This window comes from Salvia hispanica, chromosome 6 (genome assembly GCF_023119035.1).
Source record: "Salvia hispanica cultivar TCC Black 2014 chromosome 6, UniMelb_Shisp_WGS_1.0, whole genome shotgun sequence".
NCBI lineage: Eukaryota > Viridiplantae > Streptophyta > Magnoliopsida > Lamiales > Lamiaceae > Salvia > Salvia hispanica.
Window position 1 is genome coordinate 44195538 of NC_062970.1, and position 16943 is coordinate 44212480.

Below are 16943 nucleotides of genomic sequence, written 5' to 3' on the forward strand. Positions count from 1 at the left end.
TGTCTAGAAATGTTTAAATATATTGAAGCGTAGAGAGGAGTAGAAAAAGCTAGAAGGCTCAGTGTAAAGAAGGTTCTAGACTTTATTTATTGGGCCGTAATGGTTTCTGAAATGGGCTTAGATTTATTTAATTTTATGATTTAAAGCCCAATATTGGATTAACATGGGCCTAGAGTTAATATATTTGGAGATATGGGCTAATATTACAAATTGAAGGCTCAAGAAATGGTAATGGCACATCAATCAGTATTGAATCGAACATTGACTTTTAATATTCCGTCCAAAAAAATAGTGTTAGCAGTGGTGATATAAATTTTAATAAAAAAATAATTAAATATATAAAAAAATTACTTTCTCTGTCCTTTATAATTTAACACCATTTGATCGTGTATGGATTTTAAGAAATGCAATAGTGGATATGACATGTTTATTTTGGAGTCGCCGGGTCGAACAACGACCTCAAGGTCCTCCAGTCGTCGCCCCTGTTCAACGATCAGTGCAATGCCGTTGGTCCCGCCATCAGTTTCGTCATTAACGGCAACCAGCACAATATGAGATATTATTTGGCGGATGGGATATACCCAAACTGGCCCGTCTTTGTGAAGACGATCAAGCAAGCGATCGGACCAAAGAAGTCCTACTTTGCGAGCCGTCAGGAGGGAGCGCGAGGATGTTGAACGCGCATTTGGTGTGCTCCAGAGTCGATGGGGGATGGTGAAGGGTCCGGCACGTCAGTGGTATATTCCCAACATCGGCGACGTCATGTACGCATGTATCATTTTGCACAACATGATTGTCGAAAGTGAAGGGGATGAACTGACTCAGTGGACCAACAAAGATGATACGGGTGTCTGTCCAAGCCACGGCGTGGCCAGCGCGAATGTGAACATGGGGGTACCTCATGGAGAGGTTGAGCGGTTGCGCGCATTTGCCGACATGCGGCAAAGAGATGCCCATATTCGACTTCAGGAGGATATCATCGAAGAGGTTTGGACGCGGAGGGGTGGACGTTGATGTGGTTGCTTTTTTTTTGTCTACTATGTAATTTTTTTTCTTTTATGATGTATGTTTTTTTTTTAATGAAATATTCGCATTTCCCGTTTCGTATTCGTGTCGAATTTTAATTCCGTAAATTTTAATTTTAATTGTGAATTTAATTTTATTGTGGAAAGTCCTAGTGGGAAGTCCTAGTGAAATGGGAAGTCCTAGTGATGACGTGACAGAAAGTTTTTGTGGGAAGTCCTAGTGGAAGTCCTAGTAGGAGGGGCGCCACCGGAGACGCTCTAAATGTTGAAAGAAAAAAGAGATCAGAATTCCAAGTATTCCTTTCATCCCGTTCAGTATGTTCAAATTCTTGAGTGGTACAAGATTTTAGGAGGAATTGTTAGATGAAGTAAGTAGACAGAAAAACGATATTGAATATTTTAACGAGAGAGGAGAGAGGAGAGAGAAGAGAATGATTTGTTTCCAAATAGAAAAAGTAACATCTTACGTGAGATAAATTGAAGAAAGTTGGACATCTTGAACAATGACGAGATCGAGGATAGTAATATTTTAGCATTCAAAGAATGTAGTAAGCAAGTGTTTCCACTTGGACATGAATAACGGCAAATGAAGAAAGAAAGTCGAGGTGATTTTGGTCGGTAACTGTATTTGTGCCGTCAAATAAAGTTGGTTTATACTACTCCACTTAATATTTTTTCGAGTCAATAGTGAATCAATTCTGACTTTGCTGGCTTGTATGAGTTGACATGTGCTCATTAATTGGATCGCCATTTCCAGCGATATAATTTGTGGGATATAGTATTACTATATATTATCAGAATGAAGTGGCATAATTATATTGGCGGTGCAGTATTAATAATTAATGATTGTGTGCATTTTTCATGCAAAATAGAGTGCCATTTATCTAGTTTAATTACAAATATTATCGAGTTATAAGAAGAAGACATATTCATTTATTTAAAAAATTATTCCGCGTCCATTTTCCGTAACATTGACATCGCAAGTCATTTTAGTGACTTGGTCAAAAAGAATCCATGCTAAGATTTTCTTTCAAATATTAGGACACAAATTGACATTAATTTATGCCATGTTATTTTTTAAAATAATAAAAAATAAAAATGAAACGGTGACATTAATAGACCTACGTCGTGATTTCATGGAACAAAAAATGTGAACGTGGAATATTTTCGATACAAAGGCTGTAGTTTTAAATAAATTTCTTTAGATTTTAATAATTTATAATAAAACAGATATAGACATATAGTACATAATTGGGGGTTTAAAAAGATTTTTCACTTGTTATATTATAAGCGATTTTAATTATAAAAAAATTAGTATTAGTTGACTTCAATAATTTACACTTTAGTCATAAATTGACTGACTTACTCCACTGTTAAAGATTGGGTTAAGTCAATAATATATTATTTATTTATGTGCAGGGTAAGTCAATATATTATTCATTTATGTGTAATAAAGATTGGGGTAAGTCAATACTTGAAAGTTGAAAGTTAAAATAACAATTAAAAAACCTGAAATAAAAAAATTGGACATAGATTGGGGCTTTGATATGATTTTCTGTCATGTAAATTATAATAGTGCATCTGATTCGGCAGCTAATTAATCTATAATTAATTCTATTGTTTTGATAATAATTATGTGGCCCACGTATTCTTATTGTCTCATATCTTGGCGAAATATATTTATTTCGTAATAGTCACCGACTTGAAATATTTATATTTCTAATTAATTAGCGACTTTGTTTGGTGGCTCAATAATTTGTTACATGCGATGATGTGAGGAAAATATAAATATATTAATATATTTATGACAAACACAAAAGCTATACTAGAAAATCCCAACATCAGACTATATTTGTTAGTCTCAAACCCAAAAGTTTAAGAGAAAAATAATCGTTAATTAATTTATTGGATTATTATTAATTGGACAAAGACGGAGTCAACTTCTATATGTTAATTAGTTTGGGTTTTGATTAACACTGTATTAATCTAACTTCAATATATGATATTCTAATGAAAATGTAGTAATTAAATTTTCCTACTACTAGCCGATTAAATCAGACCATGACCAATTCACACGTTACTTTTGGCACCATCCCCACTGTCTTAATATGAATACACACTTATAATTGTGACATTCATGAAAAGAGTGTGTACATAAAGAAATTTACTACTACAACAAAAGGATATGGTCATATATTATTTATATTAATATTTAGCACCCAACATTGACATCGACAATAAGTATGGTCAAGATAAGACTTTTTTTGCCCTCTTGTTGATTAGATTTCTCCATCAACACTTGGTGTATATAAGTAGTTTATGTAGAATCTAAGTATACTAAACTTCTATATTTTTTCTCTCAAAAATACTGCTCACACTCTTTAACGTCTGCCACATTTAGGTATGTATGCTATCTTATGCACCTTTCTTTTGCGACCCGATCCTTTGTTGTGCGGAAAAACATATCTGTGCTGAAACGTCGCGCTAAAGCTAGTTCAGTACATTGTGTATCTATTTAAAACGATGAAATACACTCTCTATTGTGTTGTACTCGATGACATATACGAATCATGCAGTATCTACTTCTATGTTGTTAAGATTATGCGCTTTAAATATATTATCCATTTATCTATATAAAATAGCCTTAAAGCAATATTGACACAAATTTTAAGAAATTGCTGAATATTGTGAGTGGAGACGAAAGTTTAAGAATATTTTTTATAGACTAAGGAAGTTATATGAATAATGCGAATACTATGATAAATTGGAAGCTTATATGTATGTATCCACATAATTGGTTTCAAAAGCTGAAAGTTGTGTATATATTGTTTGTGGAAATACCGACCAATGAGGCAGAGTCATTAATGATTTCAAATTTCCAATGATCGGAATAGTGCCAAGTGGTCTTTAATTAGAAATTTTTGCTTTATCTAAATTTATTGTTGATTTGAAGGATTAGCCTATTGTGAGGCGCTATAAATTGAGTTTGGTCACACTAGTATAATACAATGGGCCTCCTTCGATTATTTGAAAGAGATTTTTGAATTTTGTTGTTTAATCATGAGATTTGGTCAACAATTTACAGTTATGTAATTGCTACTCAAATATAGTTGTAATCCTTTATTTCAAAATAAAATTTATTATCCTAAGGATTATAATTTATGTTGCTAAAATGTTTGTTATAGATTTTAATTGTATCCCGGACCTATATCTTGAGATGCAAATCTTCTTTCTTGATAAGAAAAATGGCAAAAGCGACAAAAAGAGTACTCCCTCCGTCCTCGATTAAGAGTCACATTTTGACCGGGCACGAGTTTTAAGAAATGTAAAGAAAAGTTGTTGAAAAAGTTAGTGGAATGTGGAATCTATTTTTTTATATTGGTTTTATAATAAAATGTGAGTAGATTGGGTTAGTGGAATGTGGGACCTACTTACTATTTATTGTAAAAATAAAGTGTGACTCTTAATTGGAGACAGACCGAAATGGAAAAGTGTGACTATTAATCGGAGACGGAGGAAGTATTTTTTTTCAACAATAAAAAAAGTGTCAATAAAATCCCATGAATATTCGGTCTTACAATCAAGTCAGCTGGCAACACCTCAATTTTAATTCGGTCTATGGTTGAGAAGATTGATTTAGGAGATCGAATCTTTATCTAATAATTTAAAATAACATAGTGGTGTTTGAGACTTTTTTATTTAAATTCAACCTAGCACATGTATTGGACATGCAATAGCCAACCAAGTTTTACTTTGTCATAAAATTTATCGTTGGCACGACTTCCTATATTTCTCATAGTCTCCACATTTACAATTAACTTTATTAATTATTAATTAAGTGATAATTAATCAATCATTTAATTGCCTAGTTCTTTAAATAGCATCGGTCCAAACCTCCACTTTCCCCACTTAACAAACACACACAATCTTACATTCATTTCTTGTAACTTGTAAGTATCCTTGCTTGCTAAATTCATCTAATTATTTCTATTTCTTGTCATGCTTATGAAATTCAGTTTAACTAAGTATCCTAGTACTACCCGAAGCTAAACTGTTTTTTTGTTGTCTGAAAAAAAATTCAGTTGAAACAAAAAAAAATGTGGCGGCTGAAGATTGCAGAAGGCGGCGGGCCGTATTTGTACAGCACAAACAACTTCGTCGGGCGGCAAATATGGGAGTACGACGAGAACGCCGGGACGCCAGAGGAGCGAGAGGCGCAGCTCGTCGATTTCCAGAAGGCTCGCGAAGAGTGGAGCGAGAACAGGAAGAAAGGATTCCATTCATGCGGAGATTTGTTTCTGAGATTGCAGCTGAAGAGGGAGAGCGGAATCGATCTACTCGGGATTCCTCCGGTGAGGATTGGAGAGAATGAAGAGATTAGTTATGAAGCTGCAACGACCGCGGTCAAGAAGGCCTTGCGGGTGAACCGGGCGGTCCAAGCCAGCGATGGCCATTGGCCGGCCGAGAATGCCGGCCCGCTTTTCTTCACTCCTCCTTTGGTAACTTTTTATGAGTCATAGTAAATTTTTTTTACTATGGTAAAACTGTAACTAATTCTTTTTTGTGGTCGTTGTGTGTGATAGTTGATATTTTTGTATATAAGCGGGACGCTGAACAAAGTGATGACTCATGCACACATAATGGAGATGATCCGCTACATCTACAATCATCAGGTGACTAACCAGAATTTGATCAAATTTCGTGATTTAAATGATTAATATTATTGTGGGTTGCAGAATGAGGATGGGGGTTGGGGATTTTACATAGAAGGGCGTAGTACGATGATTGGATCAGCTCTGAGCTACGTGGCGCTGAGGATACTAGGCCAGAGACCGGATGATGGCGATGGCGCCATGGCTAGGGGAAGGAAATGGATCCTTGATCATGAAGGCGCCACGGGAATTCCCTCGTGGGGAAAGACCTATCTTTCGGTAATTTATTTTTCTTAACTCTTTCCACACATTATAATGTAGAGTTTTATCATGAAAATGTACATTTTAGGTTCTTGGAGTGTACGAATGGGACGGTTGCAACCCACTTCCCCCGGAGTTCTGGCTCTTCCCTTCCGTCTTCCCTTATCATCCCGGTATAACTATAACTATAACATAACACTAACACACATCCATCTCTTTCTTTTCCTTTTGTACTAACATGGATGCAACAATTGCAGCAAAGATGTGGTGTTACTGTCGCACGACCTACATGCCAATGTCGTATCTATACGCCAGACAGTTCCACGGCCCCTTGACCGACCTTGTTTTAGCCATCCGTAACGAAATCCATATAAAGCCTTACGATGAGATAGACTGGAACAAGGCGCGCCACCACTGCTGCAAGGAAGATCTTTACTATCCTCACTCTAGGATCCAAGATCTTCTGTGGGACACTCTCAACTACTGCAGCGAGCCGTTTATGAGGCGATGGCCGCTGAACAAGATCAGGAAGACGGCAATGGACAAGGCCATCAAATACATGCGCTACAATGCAGAGGAGACCAGATACATCACAATCGGATGCATCGAAAAAGTACGTACAATTTACATACAAATTTGTTTTTAGGCCACTCTTAACAGACTACAAACTAATTGGAGTTGTACAACACTTATATACTGCTTCCAACTTTCTTTATTCTCCGATATTGATATGATCTTGTATTGTTGGATGATGCAGAGTTTGCAAATGATGTGTTGGTTCGCCCACGATCCGAACTGCGATGAATTCAAGCACCACTTAGCAAGAGTGCCTGATTACATGTGGCTGGCGGAAGACGGGATGAAGATGCAGAGCTTCGGGAGCCAGCTTTGGGACAGCGTTCTCGCGACTCAAGCGATTATCTCAACCGGGATGGTTGAGGAATACGGAGACTCTCTGAAGAAGGCACATTTCTACATAAAGGAGTCTCAGGTGAAGGAGAATCCCAAGGGGGATTTCGCGGCCATGTATCGTCACTTCACCAAAGGCTCATGGACTTTCTCGGATCAAGATCAGGGTTGGGTTGTTTCCGACTGCACGGCTGAAGCGCTCAAGTGTCTGCTCATGTTGTCGCAAATGCCGGCTGAGATCGCAGGAGAGAAGGCTGATGCTGAGCGTGTTTATGATGGTGTCAATGTGCTACTTTATTTGCAGGTAACAAAATTAATCCTATTTAAATTTATCTGTGTTTATGTGATATTTTTGAAGTGAATGTATGGACTCTGTTGGTTTTTATGTGCAGAGTCCTTTAAGTGGCGGATTTGCGATATGGGAGCCGCCAGTTCCGCAGCCGTATCTGCAGGTTTTGAACCCTTCGGAGCTCTTTGCAGACATCGTGGTTGAATCAGAGTAAGTTGCTCGATTCTCGAATATATCATTAATTATTTTTAAATATTCTGTTTCGACCAAATATACTGCTGGGTCAGTTATTATATCTTTACCAACATTTTTTGTTCTGTTGGTTTAGGCATGTGGAGAACACTGCTTGTATAATCCAAGCACTGATCTCGTTCAAGCGTTTGTATCCGGGGCATCGCGCCAAGGAGATCGAGGCCTCGGTTGCACATGCATTGAAGTTCCTTGAAGGGAGGCAGTGGCCTGATGGCTCATGGTAAGAAGCTAATTTAATCATCCTTTCATTTCAATTTCTTTTAACTAGAAAAAAGACTTCAATGATCATATATGATATTGCAGGTATGGATATTGGGGAATTTGCTTCTTGTACGGAACGTGCTTCGTCTTGGGAGGATTTGCTGCGGCCGGGAAGACGTACGAGAACAGCGAAGCAGTGCGAAAAGCGGTGAATTTCTACTTAACAACACAAAATGAGGAAGGTGGATGGGGAGAAAGCCTTGAGTCTTGCCCAAGCATGGTATGAATATTAGTAAAATTGAATAAATAAAATCACATTATAAGATCAAAAGTCTCTAACTATAAATATGATGTTGTAACAGAAATACATTCCGTTGGAGGGCAACCGCACGAATTTGGTTCAGACGTCATGGGCAATGCTCGGTCTTATGTATGCCGGACAAGCAGAGAGAGATCCGAAACCTCTGCACCGAGCAGCAAAGCTGCTGATCAATGCACAAATGGATGATGGAGATTTCCCTCAAGAGGTATTTAAAACACAAACACCTTGTATATCTTAATTTGTCTAAAAAAATGGCTCTATTTGAATAATTTGCTGAAAAATGGAAAAATTTGCAGGACATAACAGGGGTGTACATGAAGAACTGCATGCTGCATTACGCGCAATACAGGAATATATTCCCGTTGTGGGCGTTGGGAGAGTATCGTAAACGAGTCTGGTCATCGGAATGCTTGTAAACGTGCATCGGATTACAAAAAAATGTTATAGATATAATATGTGTATGTTTGTTTGTTGAAAAATCTGATAGAGCGATGTTAAAGATATTTGCCGAAAGTTGCAATAATAAAGCTAGATTTCCAAGAGTTGTGTTGTTTTTTTTACTGTAAAGTTATGTAATGATCAGCTCCATTTTCTCCAATGTATTATCAATTTGGCAAGTTTTGTTAGCATAAGTGAATGTTACTTCTTTTTTATAATAGCGACTTAATGAAATATTATTCAATTTTCACATTCAATTACGTAGGACCATGCAAGTTCTAGAAACTTACTTCACACACAAATGAAATTAAAACTCAGATCTCGCTTATGTTTAGCATGAATCAGTAACAACAAGCAATTCACTAGGATGCATCTCTTGTTAAATACTACTCCCTCCGTCCCGACTAAGATGACACATTGCTTAGCCGACACGGAATTTTAGGAGTTATTGGTTAGAGTGTTTAATTGGAGAGAGAAGGTGGGTGCAAGTATTAAAGTAGAGAAATAAAGAAATATGATTATTTTAATAGGAGTGAGAAAAAGTGGTTGAATGTATTAATTGGAGAGAGAAAGTTACCAAAAAAAGATAATGCGTCATCTTAGTTGGGACAAACTAAAAAAGAAAGCGTGTCATCTTAAACGGGACGGAGGGAGTAGTCATTGATAATAAGGACATTATTTGTAAAATTATACTATAAAACATCATTAGCAATTTTATAGTACAATTTTACAGATAATGTCCTTATTATCAATGACTAGTATTGGTTTCAAGAGATAAAAATTACGTGTATAAGATATTTTGATTGGTGGAAATACCGACCAATAAAACATTCAATGATGATTAAAAAAAGAGTAAGTATATAGTTAAATTTAGTAGGTCTTTAATGAATTTATGGGCCGTGGATTGAATTTGTAAAGTGAAGTTTTTTCTTCATGTTTTATGATAAATTGTATCTTAAGAACTCGGCCCATTATGCATTTATTTTTTCGGAATTTTATCTCTCTATTTATAAAATTTAGTAGCGATCCCTCCATATTAATAAATACTCTCTTCAGTCTCCATTAAATGTCCTATATTTAACTGGTACGAATTTTAAGAAATTATTTAACTTTGTGAAGGAAAATGGATGGAAAAAATTAGTGGAATGTGAACCCCACCTTTATATAATAATTTTATAATAATTGTGAGTAAAATGAGTTAGTGGAATGCGAGGTTCATTTACTAAAAACGAAAAAAGTGAAATGAAATATTTAATGGGGACTGTCCAAATAAGGAAATATGAGACATTTAATGGGGACTGGAGAGAGTATGACCCTTTTCTTGGACGATACGAGATTTTATGTAGTATATTTTAAATTTTAAGTGACGAGGGTATAAAATAGAAATAAATATATTTCTATATTTACTAATGAGTTATTAAGATCGAGACAAATTAAAAAAGAAAGTTGGTCACCTTTCGATAGGACTTAGTGAATATTTAAGTTTGTATGTGTATCTTATTGCATCTATGTATTACGAAATAAGATGTATTTTATTTTAATATAAGAGTTGTGTTTTATAATTAACTAGTGTAAAACATGTGTGATGCACGAACCATTATTTTATTTGTATATTAATATCTACATGACATAAAAATACTATCAATAAATATGTATGCATTTAGCCATCTATAAAATAAAACAAATTTAGTAAATTCACAAATAATAACATTGTTTCTTATAATAAAATTAAAGTATGTATATCAATTTTATAAGAGTAGTGATTATTTCTTAAAATATAGAAACTAAAGGATAAGGATATCCAGATAATTAAAGTAGGGAGTCTATGGTGACACCATAATTATAATGACAAACTAACATCATTATAAACCATCCGATCTCTTAAATGGATGGATGAGATTAAATTGTAGAAATAGAGTCCGGATTGTTTGCCTGCTAATAGAATATTGCTTGTATGGCTATTTTAGTCATTTTGCAATCAAAGAAAACTGTTACAGGATTTGAACATGCCAAAGAAACTGTTACAGGATTTGAATATGCCATTTATTTTGCACATTGATTTAGAATTCTTCTCTCCCACCTTTTCTCTCTCCCCTATTATCAAATAATCACATCCCATTAAAGTATATATAAATGTTAAATAGTTCCAGAAATCATAAGTACAAATGTTTTGAAATAAAATAATCCACTTAAATGTGCTACAAAATGAAATAGTCCATCAACAGCATCCAATTCTAATGACATTGGTAAACCAGTAACTCGGAAATTCAATGAAGAATGCATCGAAAGTTACGTAGTGAGAAATCAATTTGTGTGTATAAATTATGATAACTACATTCAACCATTACAATTTAAAAGGGGCTATTGTTGATTTGAAACATTAATTAGGCATCTTGGTACCATAAGTTCGATTAGTTGGGCACATATTTAATACAATGGGCCAGCTTCAATTAAATCACTAAAAGGGATTCTTTTGAGTTTAATGAGATTTAGATTAGACAATAGTCTCAGACCATTCACGTCTCTTCTCAACCATTTTAATATCATTTCATCTTTTAACTATTCATGGCTCCACTGCACTTTTTACCCAATTTCTTAACTAAGGACACCACTTGCAACCCTCCATCTCTATGGGCCCCACTTTGATCTTCTCACTTTTCTTGCACAAAATAAAGCCGCTTAACCGCCGAGCTCCCAAATCAATTTCCTTCCACATTTCATGTTTAGGTTTGGTCTAGTCCCAAGTTAAGAAAAAATGGAGTATCAAAATAGGGCTTCTTATAAAAAATGTGCAACTCATCAAATTTACATATTGAAATCAAAATCTTAACCAAGTCGATGTTGTACAAATTTCATAAAGCTTCAACACGTACTCTCATCATACGTAGGCCAATATGTTAATCGGTTACTACGTAAAAGTGGAATAAATATTTCTTCAACAGAAGTACTAACTTTAATCAGCATGATTTTTAAGAAATTGTTTGATTTTGTAAGTGAAAATGGAAGAAAAAGTTAGTGTAACGTGGTACCAAAAACAATAAAAGTAAAATGAGACTCTTATTAGGGACCAGACGAAAGCGGGACTTGTATTGAGGTCAGGAGGGAATATATAAGAATTTGATCCATCGTCTCTTCAAAAGATTATTTTAGAGTATGGTGAGCACAATTCTAATAAAACAAAAAACACACACAGAGAATATATTTAACCAGTTATAGTAATATTAATCTAGAATAAGCTAGCTAAAGCTTGCAATAAATATGAATATATAAAAGTAAAGTTTCTATTAGTGATTTAGTCATATATTGGGCTTCATGTGCACGTTAGCTGACTGATTACCTCACTGTGTGTGTGTGTGATATTTAAAGTTGTTTCGAAAATAATAAAAAAGAAAAAAAAAAAGATAATTCTGCCAATTAATGCCGACGGTTATGGCAATGGAATAAAGATGCCGCCCATTAAGAACAAAACAAAGCTTAACCTTTGACGATTAAGCTAATTAACATTATCTTGAATATTTTTTATCTCAAACTTTATTTTATTTTTAGTGCATTATTTTAATTAATGTATTCAGAATATTTGTGGAATCCACGTCCAAAAGCTTACACCTTTATTCAAAATTCCAAGTAAGATTGTCCCTCAAGTTCGTAGATGTAGCCGCAGTTCTGCATTTACTATTAATTTCCTTCTTCTTAAAGCAAAATGGGAAGAAAAAGAAAAGTTCATGCTAAACCTTTATCGAAGAAGGAATACATATATTTTTAAAGATTTCGGTGTCTAAATCCAATAATTATAAAAGTCGTATGAAAAATCACAAAAGTTTTAGCATTAGTTGTTTCTCCGGACGGGTCAAAAGACGGATCTGGCTGGATTACGTGGTATTTTTAAACCTAGTTGTCTCTGCTCAGTGACGGATCCAGATTTTTTATATTGGGATACGAATTTTATGATAAATAAATATACAACATATTAAAAATGATACATTAACATATAAATAAGATAAAATAAATCACAAACACTACTAACAAAATAGTCAGTAAAAAAAGAAAGAACATGAAAAAACTCAAGCCTCCACTTAGAAAACATGCCTCACCAACCGCTGCACCACACATGCTTCTTGCAATATTAATCTCAATACTGTGTTAAGTGTGCAATTATTTGGGGTACAAGGGTACCCCTTGTTCTATTCTGGCTCCGCCAGTGTCTCTACTCTTCTTCACGTGGCTTATAATGTGTAAAAATCCTAGGGTTAAAATTAAAACATTTAAGAAACAAAATAGTACATTTGTCATTCCCTAAATACGCAAAACATTTTCCCAAATACACACACCATTTTCTCAACTCAAGGTACTCTAGCCTAGAAAACTTCAAATTGCAATTTGCCGACTTTAGATTTATCGCTAAGAAAGGAAACAACATCATAAGGTTTTAAATTTCCGGTATGCATACGCAGACTTTATGACTGTCCACGTAGATTGTATTTTGCTTAGAAATAGGTTGGGCTGGGAAAAACACGCTCCGGCAAAAGTTATGATTTTTTGTACTCCCTCCGTCCCATAAAAGTTGAGACAAAACTTTTGGGCACGGAGGTTAAAATTTATATTAAATATATAGGAGAGATGAAAAAAGTAGGAAAGATAAGAGAGAGTAAACTAAATGATGGAATAAAAAAAGAGTGATTAGATGTTTTGTCTTTTGTTAAAAAAAGGAAAAAACTCAATTTTGTTGGGACGGACTAAAAAGGAATACGACTCAATATTTATGGGACGGAGGGAGTACAACTTTAATAGTTCATGGAAAATAGTGGATTTTAAGAAAAGTTGATGGTTTTAGGGATCAGAATCCCTATAATTTTATATTGATAAAGATAGCTAGATAGATCTATTACAACAGTAATCCTAATAAAGCAATGAGCATAATACACAATGTAATTGATTTAAATTTAAGAGTCACTAGCTAGTAGAAGAATCTTGCACATACACATACATATATCAATAAATGATGAATGGTCATTCATATATGTCTTTAGCATCAGAAACAAAAGAATTCTTGAATCTTGAATCCCATCTCTAATATGCCAAAAATGTGAAAAGACAGAGATCCTATTTCCTCCAGCAATCTTAGTTGTATTTACATGAACACCCTCCTTGTGTTTTAGCAATGTCTTCTCATAAAAACTTCGTATCCCATAACATAGAAGAATATTGAATACGGCAAGCTCAAATATCCTATCTGGTTAACCTGTTTCAAAATAAAAATTAAATTCAAAATTAGCATTGAGTTAATAATACTCTATTACATACTTACTTTATCATATAAAGTTGCAACTTGCTGTAAAATATTCACCATGGCCACATCCGTACAATTCATGCATCTTTTTGTTGCCGTCGGATGTATAGTGCATCGATCATAATTAAAGTTCACTAATCCATCATTGAAAACGTTAAATGAAATAAGAGTCTATTTTTATTACTCATCACGGGTTTTAATAAATATTCACTTTATATAATTCAGAATGATACATTTTTTCAAAAAATATTTTATTAAAATACAAATATTTGGAACAGGAATATACCACTCTTTCTATTTTATTATTTCTTTTAATTTATAACATTGCATAAAATCTCATGGAGATAAATATATGATCCTATGTCGTATAATGAAAGTGGTGAAAAGAATTACTAGTAAAAATGTAAATTCTATATTTTATTATTAATTAGCTTTATTATGCAATGTAAGTGTAATGAGATAGTGAAATGAAATTGTGAGATTGTTTTACGGTAAAATTTTAAAATGAAATTAAACATTTTGTTATAAACATCTAATTTTGATGAAATGAGACGTATTATGTCGGACGGATGGAGTATTATTATTTTTACCTTGGTTGCGGCGGAAGTTAAAAAGATTGATGCTGACGTAGAGGAAGAGGTAGAGGTCGAGGTGGAAGTGGACGCAGAAGCAGAGGCAGAGGCAGAGGAAGTTGTAGATAATTGGGATAGTCCTACATTGTAGGCCATCGTCCCATCGGGCTGGAAAAGCCCGTAATTCCTCTCGGAAGTCGGGCCGGGCTTCATATCCTCGTTAAACAAAGCAAACACATATATCTCCAGCCCGGCATTCGGCCTTAGCGGCGTCCCCTCATTCCGCTGCTGCCTCCGCAGAATATTCCGATTATACACCGCCGCATTCTGGAAAGTGGCGCCCACCTCATTTACGTCCCCCCGCGACGGCCACCCCGTCTCGGACACCCGGACCTCGATCCCCCCGAACCCCAGCCTCGCCATCGCGAAAATCACCGCGTCCACCTGCGCGTACAGCATGTTGTCGTAATGCAAGCCGGTGTTCGGGTCGACCATGCCCGGGTTCGGGTTGAGCAGCACGTAGTCGATCCGGATCTTGTCCGGGCTGTCCTCGTACGCAAAGTACGGGTACGCGTTTATCCAGAAAGGCGCCCTGGTGGCCGCCAGAAACCGCAGGAACTGCGGCATTATGGCGGCCACTTCAGGGCGGAACCTGCCCGCCGAGGGCGGGTAGGATTCCTCGAGAACCGCGAGGTTGTTGGGGGTGGAGACTTTAATCGAGCGGTCAAGGCCTAGGCGGGCGAGGGCGGCGTGGATGCTGACCATGGCCGGGACGAGTTGGGTCAGGAGGGCGGTGCCCTCGCCTGTGTAGACCTCATTCCCGACGGCGATCTCTGTGATTTTCGTCGTCGGGAAGAAGGGTTTGATGCGGGTTTGGACCCACTGGAGGGCTTGGTTCGGGTCGGATAATGTGGCTAGCATGTCGTTTTCGACGGTTACGATTAACTCCACGTTGGAGTTGGCGAATGAGGTGAGGATTTGCGGGTTGGTGTCGTAGATTCGGGCTTTGTTTAGCTTGAGGGAGCGGAGGAGTTCGAGAACCTTCTGCGGCTTCGGGAGGTTGTTCCCTACTTGGCCGTAGTTTATTCCTAGTGATTGAGCTTCTTGTATGAAACCGGAACCTGTCGTTGTATAACGTTTAAATCACGAACTTTGGTTAAATTATGGCCAATCACGTTTGAAAATAGAATATCAGTACAATTTTTCTCAATTGTCTCGTCTTTTAAAAAAAACGACATATTTCGATGCTACTTAAAATTTTTGATAATTTTGTTTTGTGTTTTGTTTATGCATGGATTGGACAATGTAGAAAAAATGAGAATTTGTGATTTAATATTTATTTTTAAATTTTATGGCACTAGTCAGAATTTGATCAAAATTTGTGATTTTTAAATGACTATTATCTTAATAAAATATATGAACACATATAAGTATATCCAAAAACTCACGTAGGAAAGCATGAAAAGAGGGGGATTTGGTGTAGTGTTAGTGTTACCTGATAAAGTGAGAAAGAATGCAAGAAGAAAATGTAAGAAGGAGGCCTTGGTGGGAAGATTTGCCATGACAAATTAACTATCCTTTTTCTTCTAGTTGTTGAGAGAGCAATGAAAAGTATGAGAGAGAGGGGATTCTTGATATGATAAAATCAAGAAAGAGGGGGGAAATGAAATGTAGAGTGAGGGGAACGTTATATAGGGTGGGGGATGAGCACTTCTCCTAACTTTACTCTCTTCTTGATTTGCCTATGGCACATTTCATAATTCATGTTTCACAACATACATAGTTGTTTTGTTTGTGACTGTCCAAACTTGTCAAGAAAAATAAAAGGGGGTATATGGGGGGACAAGATATTCCTCTCAATATTGCGAATCACTTATCAATTCTTTCTACGTACTTTAGTAACAATATATTTGCTTCATATCATTTCTGTCTTTTGTCAAATTTTGTCCTAATGCCTAGCTTGCTATTTAGTTTATAGTACTCCGTATTAAAAAAAAATTCTCTGAGACAAATCTTAAATTATACTACTACACATTCATAGTAGTAGCTCATCATAAAAAGGGGTGTAAGCAAGCCAAAAGGTTTAATTTGTTACTAAATTGGCTTGTTAATGAAGAGGAAATGTCGAACACACACACACACTCAAACACACATATCTATGTATGTAATTAGTGTTTTGCTATTCAAAAAGTAGGTTACTGAATGGCTTGTTGTAGACAATTCTTGGACCAGGGAAGATGTACCTTAAATTGATGCTACTTTCGTATGGTGTTGGGGAAATGTTCCTCAAATTGTTGACATAATATTATAGGAAGAAGTAAACAGAGTTTAAAATGTTTATTTTAGTTGTGAGAAACAAATTAAAGGTACTTATATGATGAAAAAAAAATCAACCTTTTTCAGCTAATTTTATATGGCTTTAATTTATTAGATGTTATTTAGAACTTAAATAAAAAGAGAAATATAGTTGAATGAATTACTGTGGAATGAAAATGGTAACGGAAGCAATAATGGAGAGAAAGGATTGTTTACTGTATTAATAAAGAAATTAAAAATAAAAAGTGTGACATTTATTTTAGGATATAAGGAGACTTTTAATCTTCTATTAATATTTCCACTTATTTACTCGTTGAAATCGCAAAAACACAAAATGTTTATTTCTAAACTTTTTATAAGTAGATGTAGAGATTTTTGTCAGTTTGCAATATTATATCTCAGATTAAAATTTATTGTTT

General features: G+C 35.4%; 3 protein-coding genes across 4 annotated transcripts; 2 read left to right on the plus strand and 1 right to left on the minus strand.

Moving 5' to 3' along the window:
• The first annotated feature begins 3328 nt into the window (after positions 1 to 3328).
• Positions 3329 to 5560, plus strand: LOC125195819 (dammarenediol II synthase-like). The gene is made up of 2 exons (XM_048094066.1): positions 3329 to 3426; positions 5108 to 5560. Exon 2 carries the CDS (start codon positions 5123 to 5125, stop codon positions 5543 to 5545), a length of 423 nt encoding a protein of 140 aa, XP_047950023.1. The 5' UTR covers positions 3329 to 3426; positions 5108 to 5122; the 3' UTR covers positions 5546 to 5560.
• Positions 5561 to 5601: 41 nt separating this feature from the next.
• Positions 5602 to 8528, plus strand: LOC125195817 (dammarenediol II synthase-like). The gene is made up of 10 exons (XM_048094064.1): positions 5602 to 5698; positions 5762 to 5956; positions 6027 to 6111; positions 6196 to 6551; positions 6696 to 7151; positions 7240 to 7346; positions 7465 to 7608; positions 7692 to 7869; positions 7952 to 8116; positions 8208 to 8528. Exons 1-10 carry the CDS (start codon positions 5648 to 5650, stop codon positions 8325 to 8327), a joined length of 1857 nt encoding a protein of 618 aa, XP_047950021.1. The 5' UTR covers positions 5602 to 5647; the 3' UTR covers positions 8328 to 8528.
• A 4750-nt stretch (positions 8529 to 13278) lies between these two features.
• Positions 13279 to 15869, minus strand: LOC125195818 (glucan endo-1,3-beta-glucosidase 14-like). 2 transcript variants are annotated; one of them, XR_007171787.1, is made up of 4 exons: positions 15704 to 15869; positions 14227 to 15329; positions 13655 to 13770; positions 13279 to 13588 (listed from the first exon to the last, which is right to left on the minus strand). XR_007171787.1 is itself a non-coding variant. In XM_048094065.1 (3 exons), exons 1-3 carry the CDS (start codon positions 15768 to 15770, stop codon positions 13502 to 13504), a joined length of 1257 nt encoding a protein of 418 aa, XP_047950022.1. In that variant the 5' UTR covers positions 15771 to 15869; the 3' UTR covers positions 13279 to 13501. The 2 variants fall into 2 exon arrangements, 1 of the variants encoding a protein (XP_047950022.1); XM_048094065.1 differs by lacking the exon at positions 13655 to 13770.
• Between the last annotated feature and the right edge of the window lie 1074 nt (positions 15870 to 16943).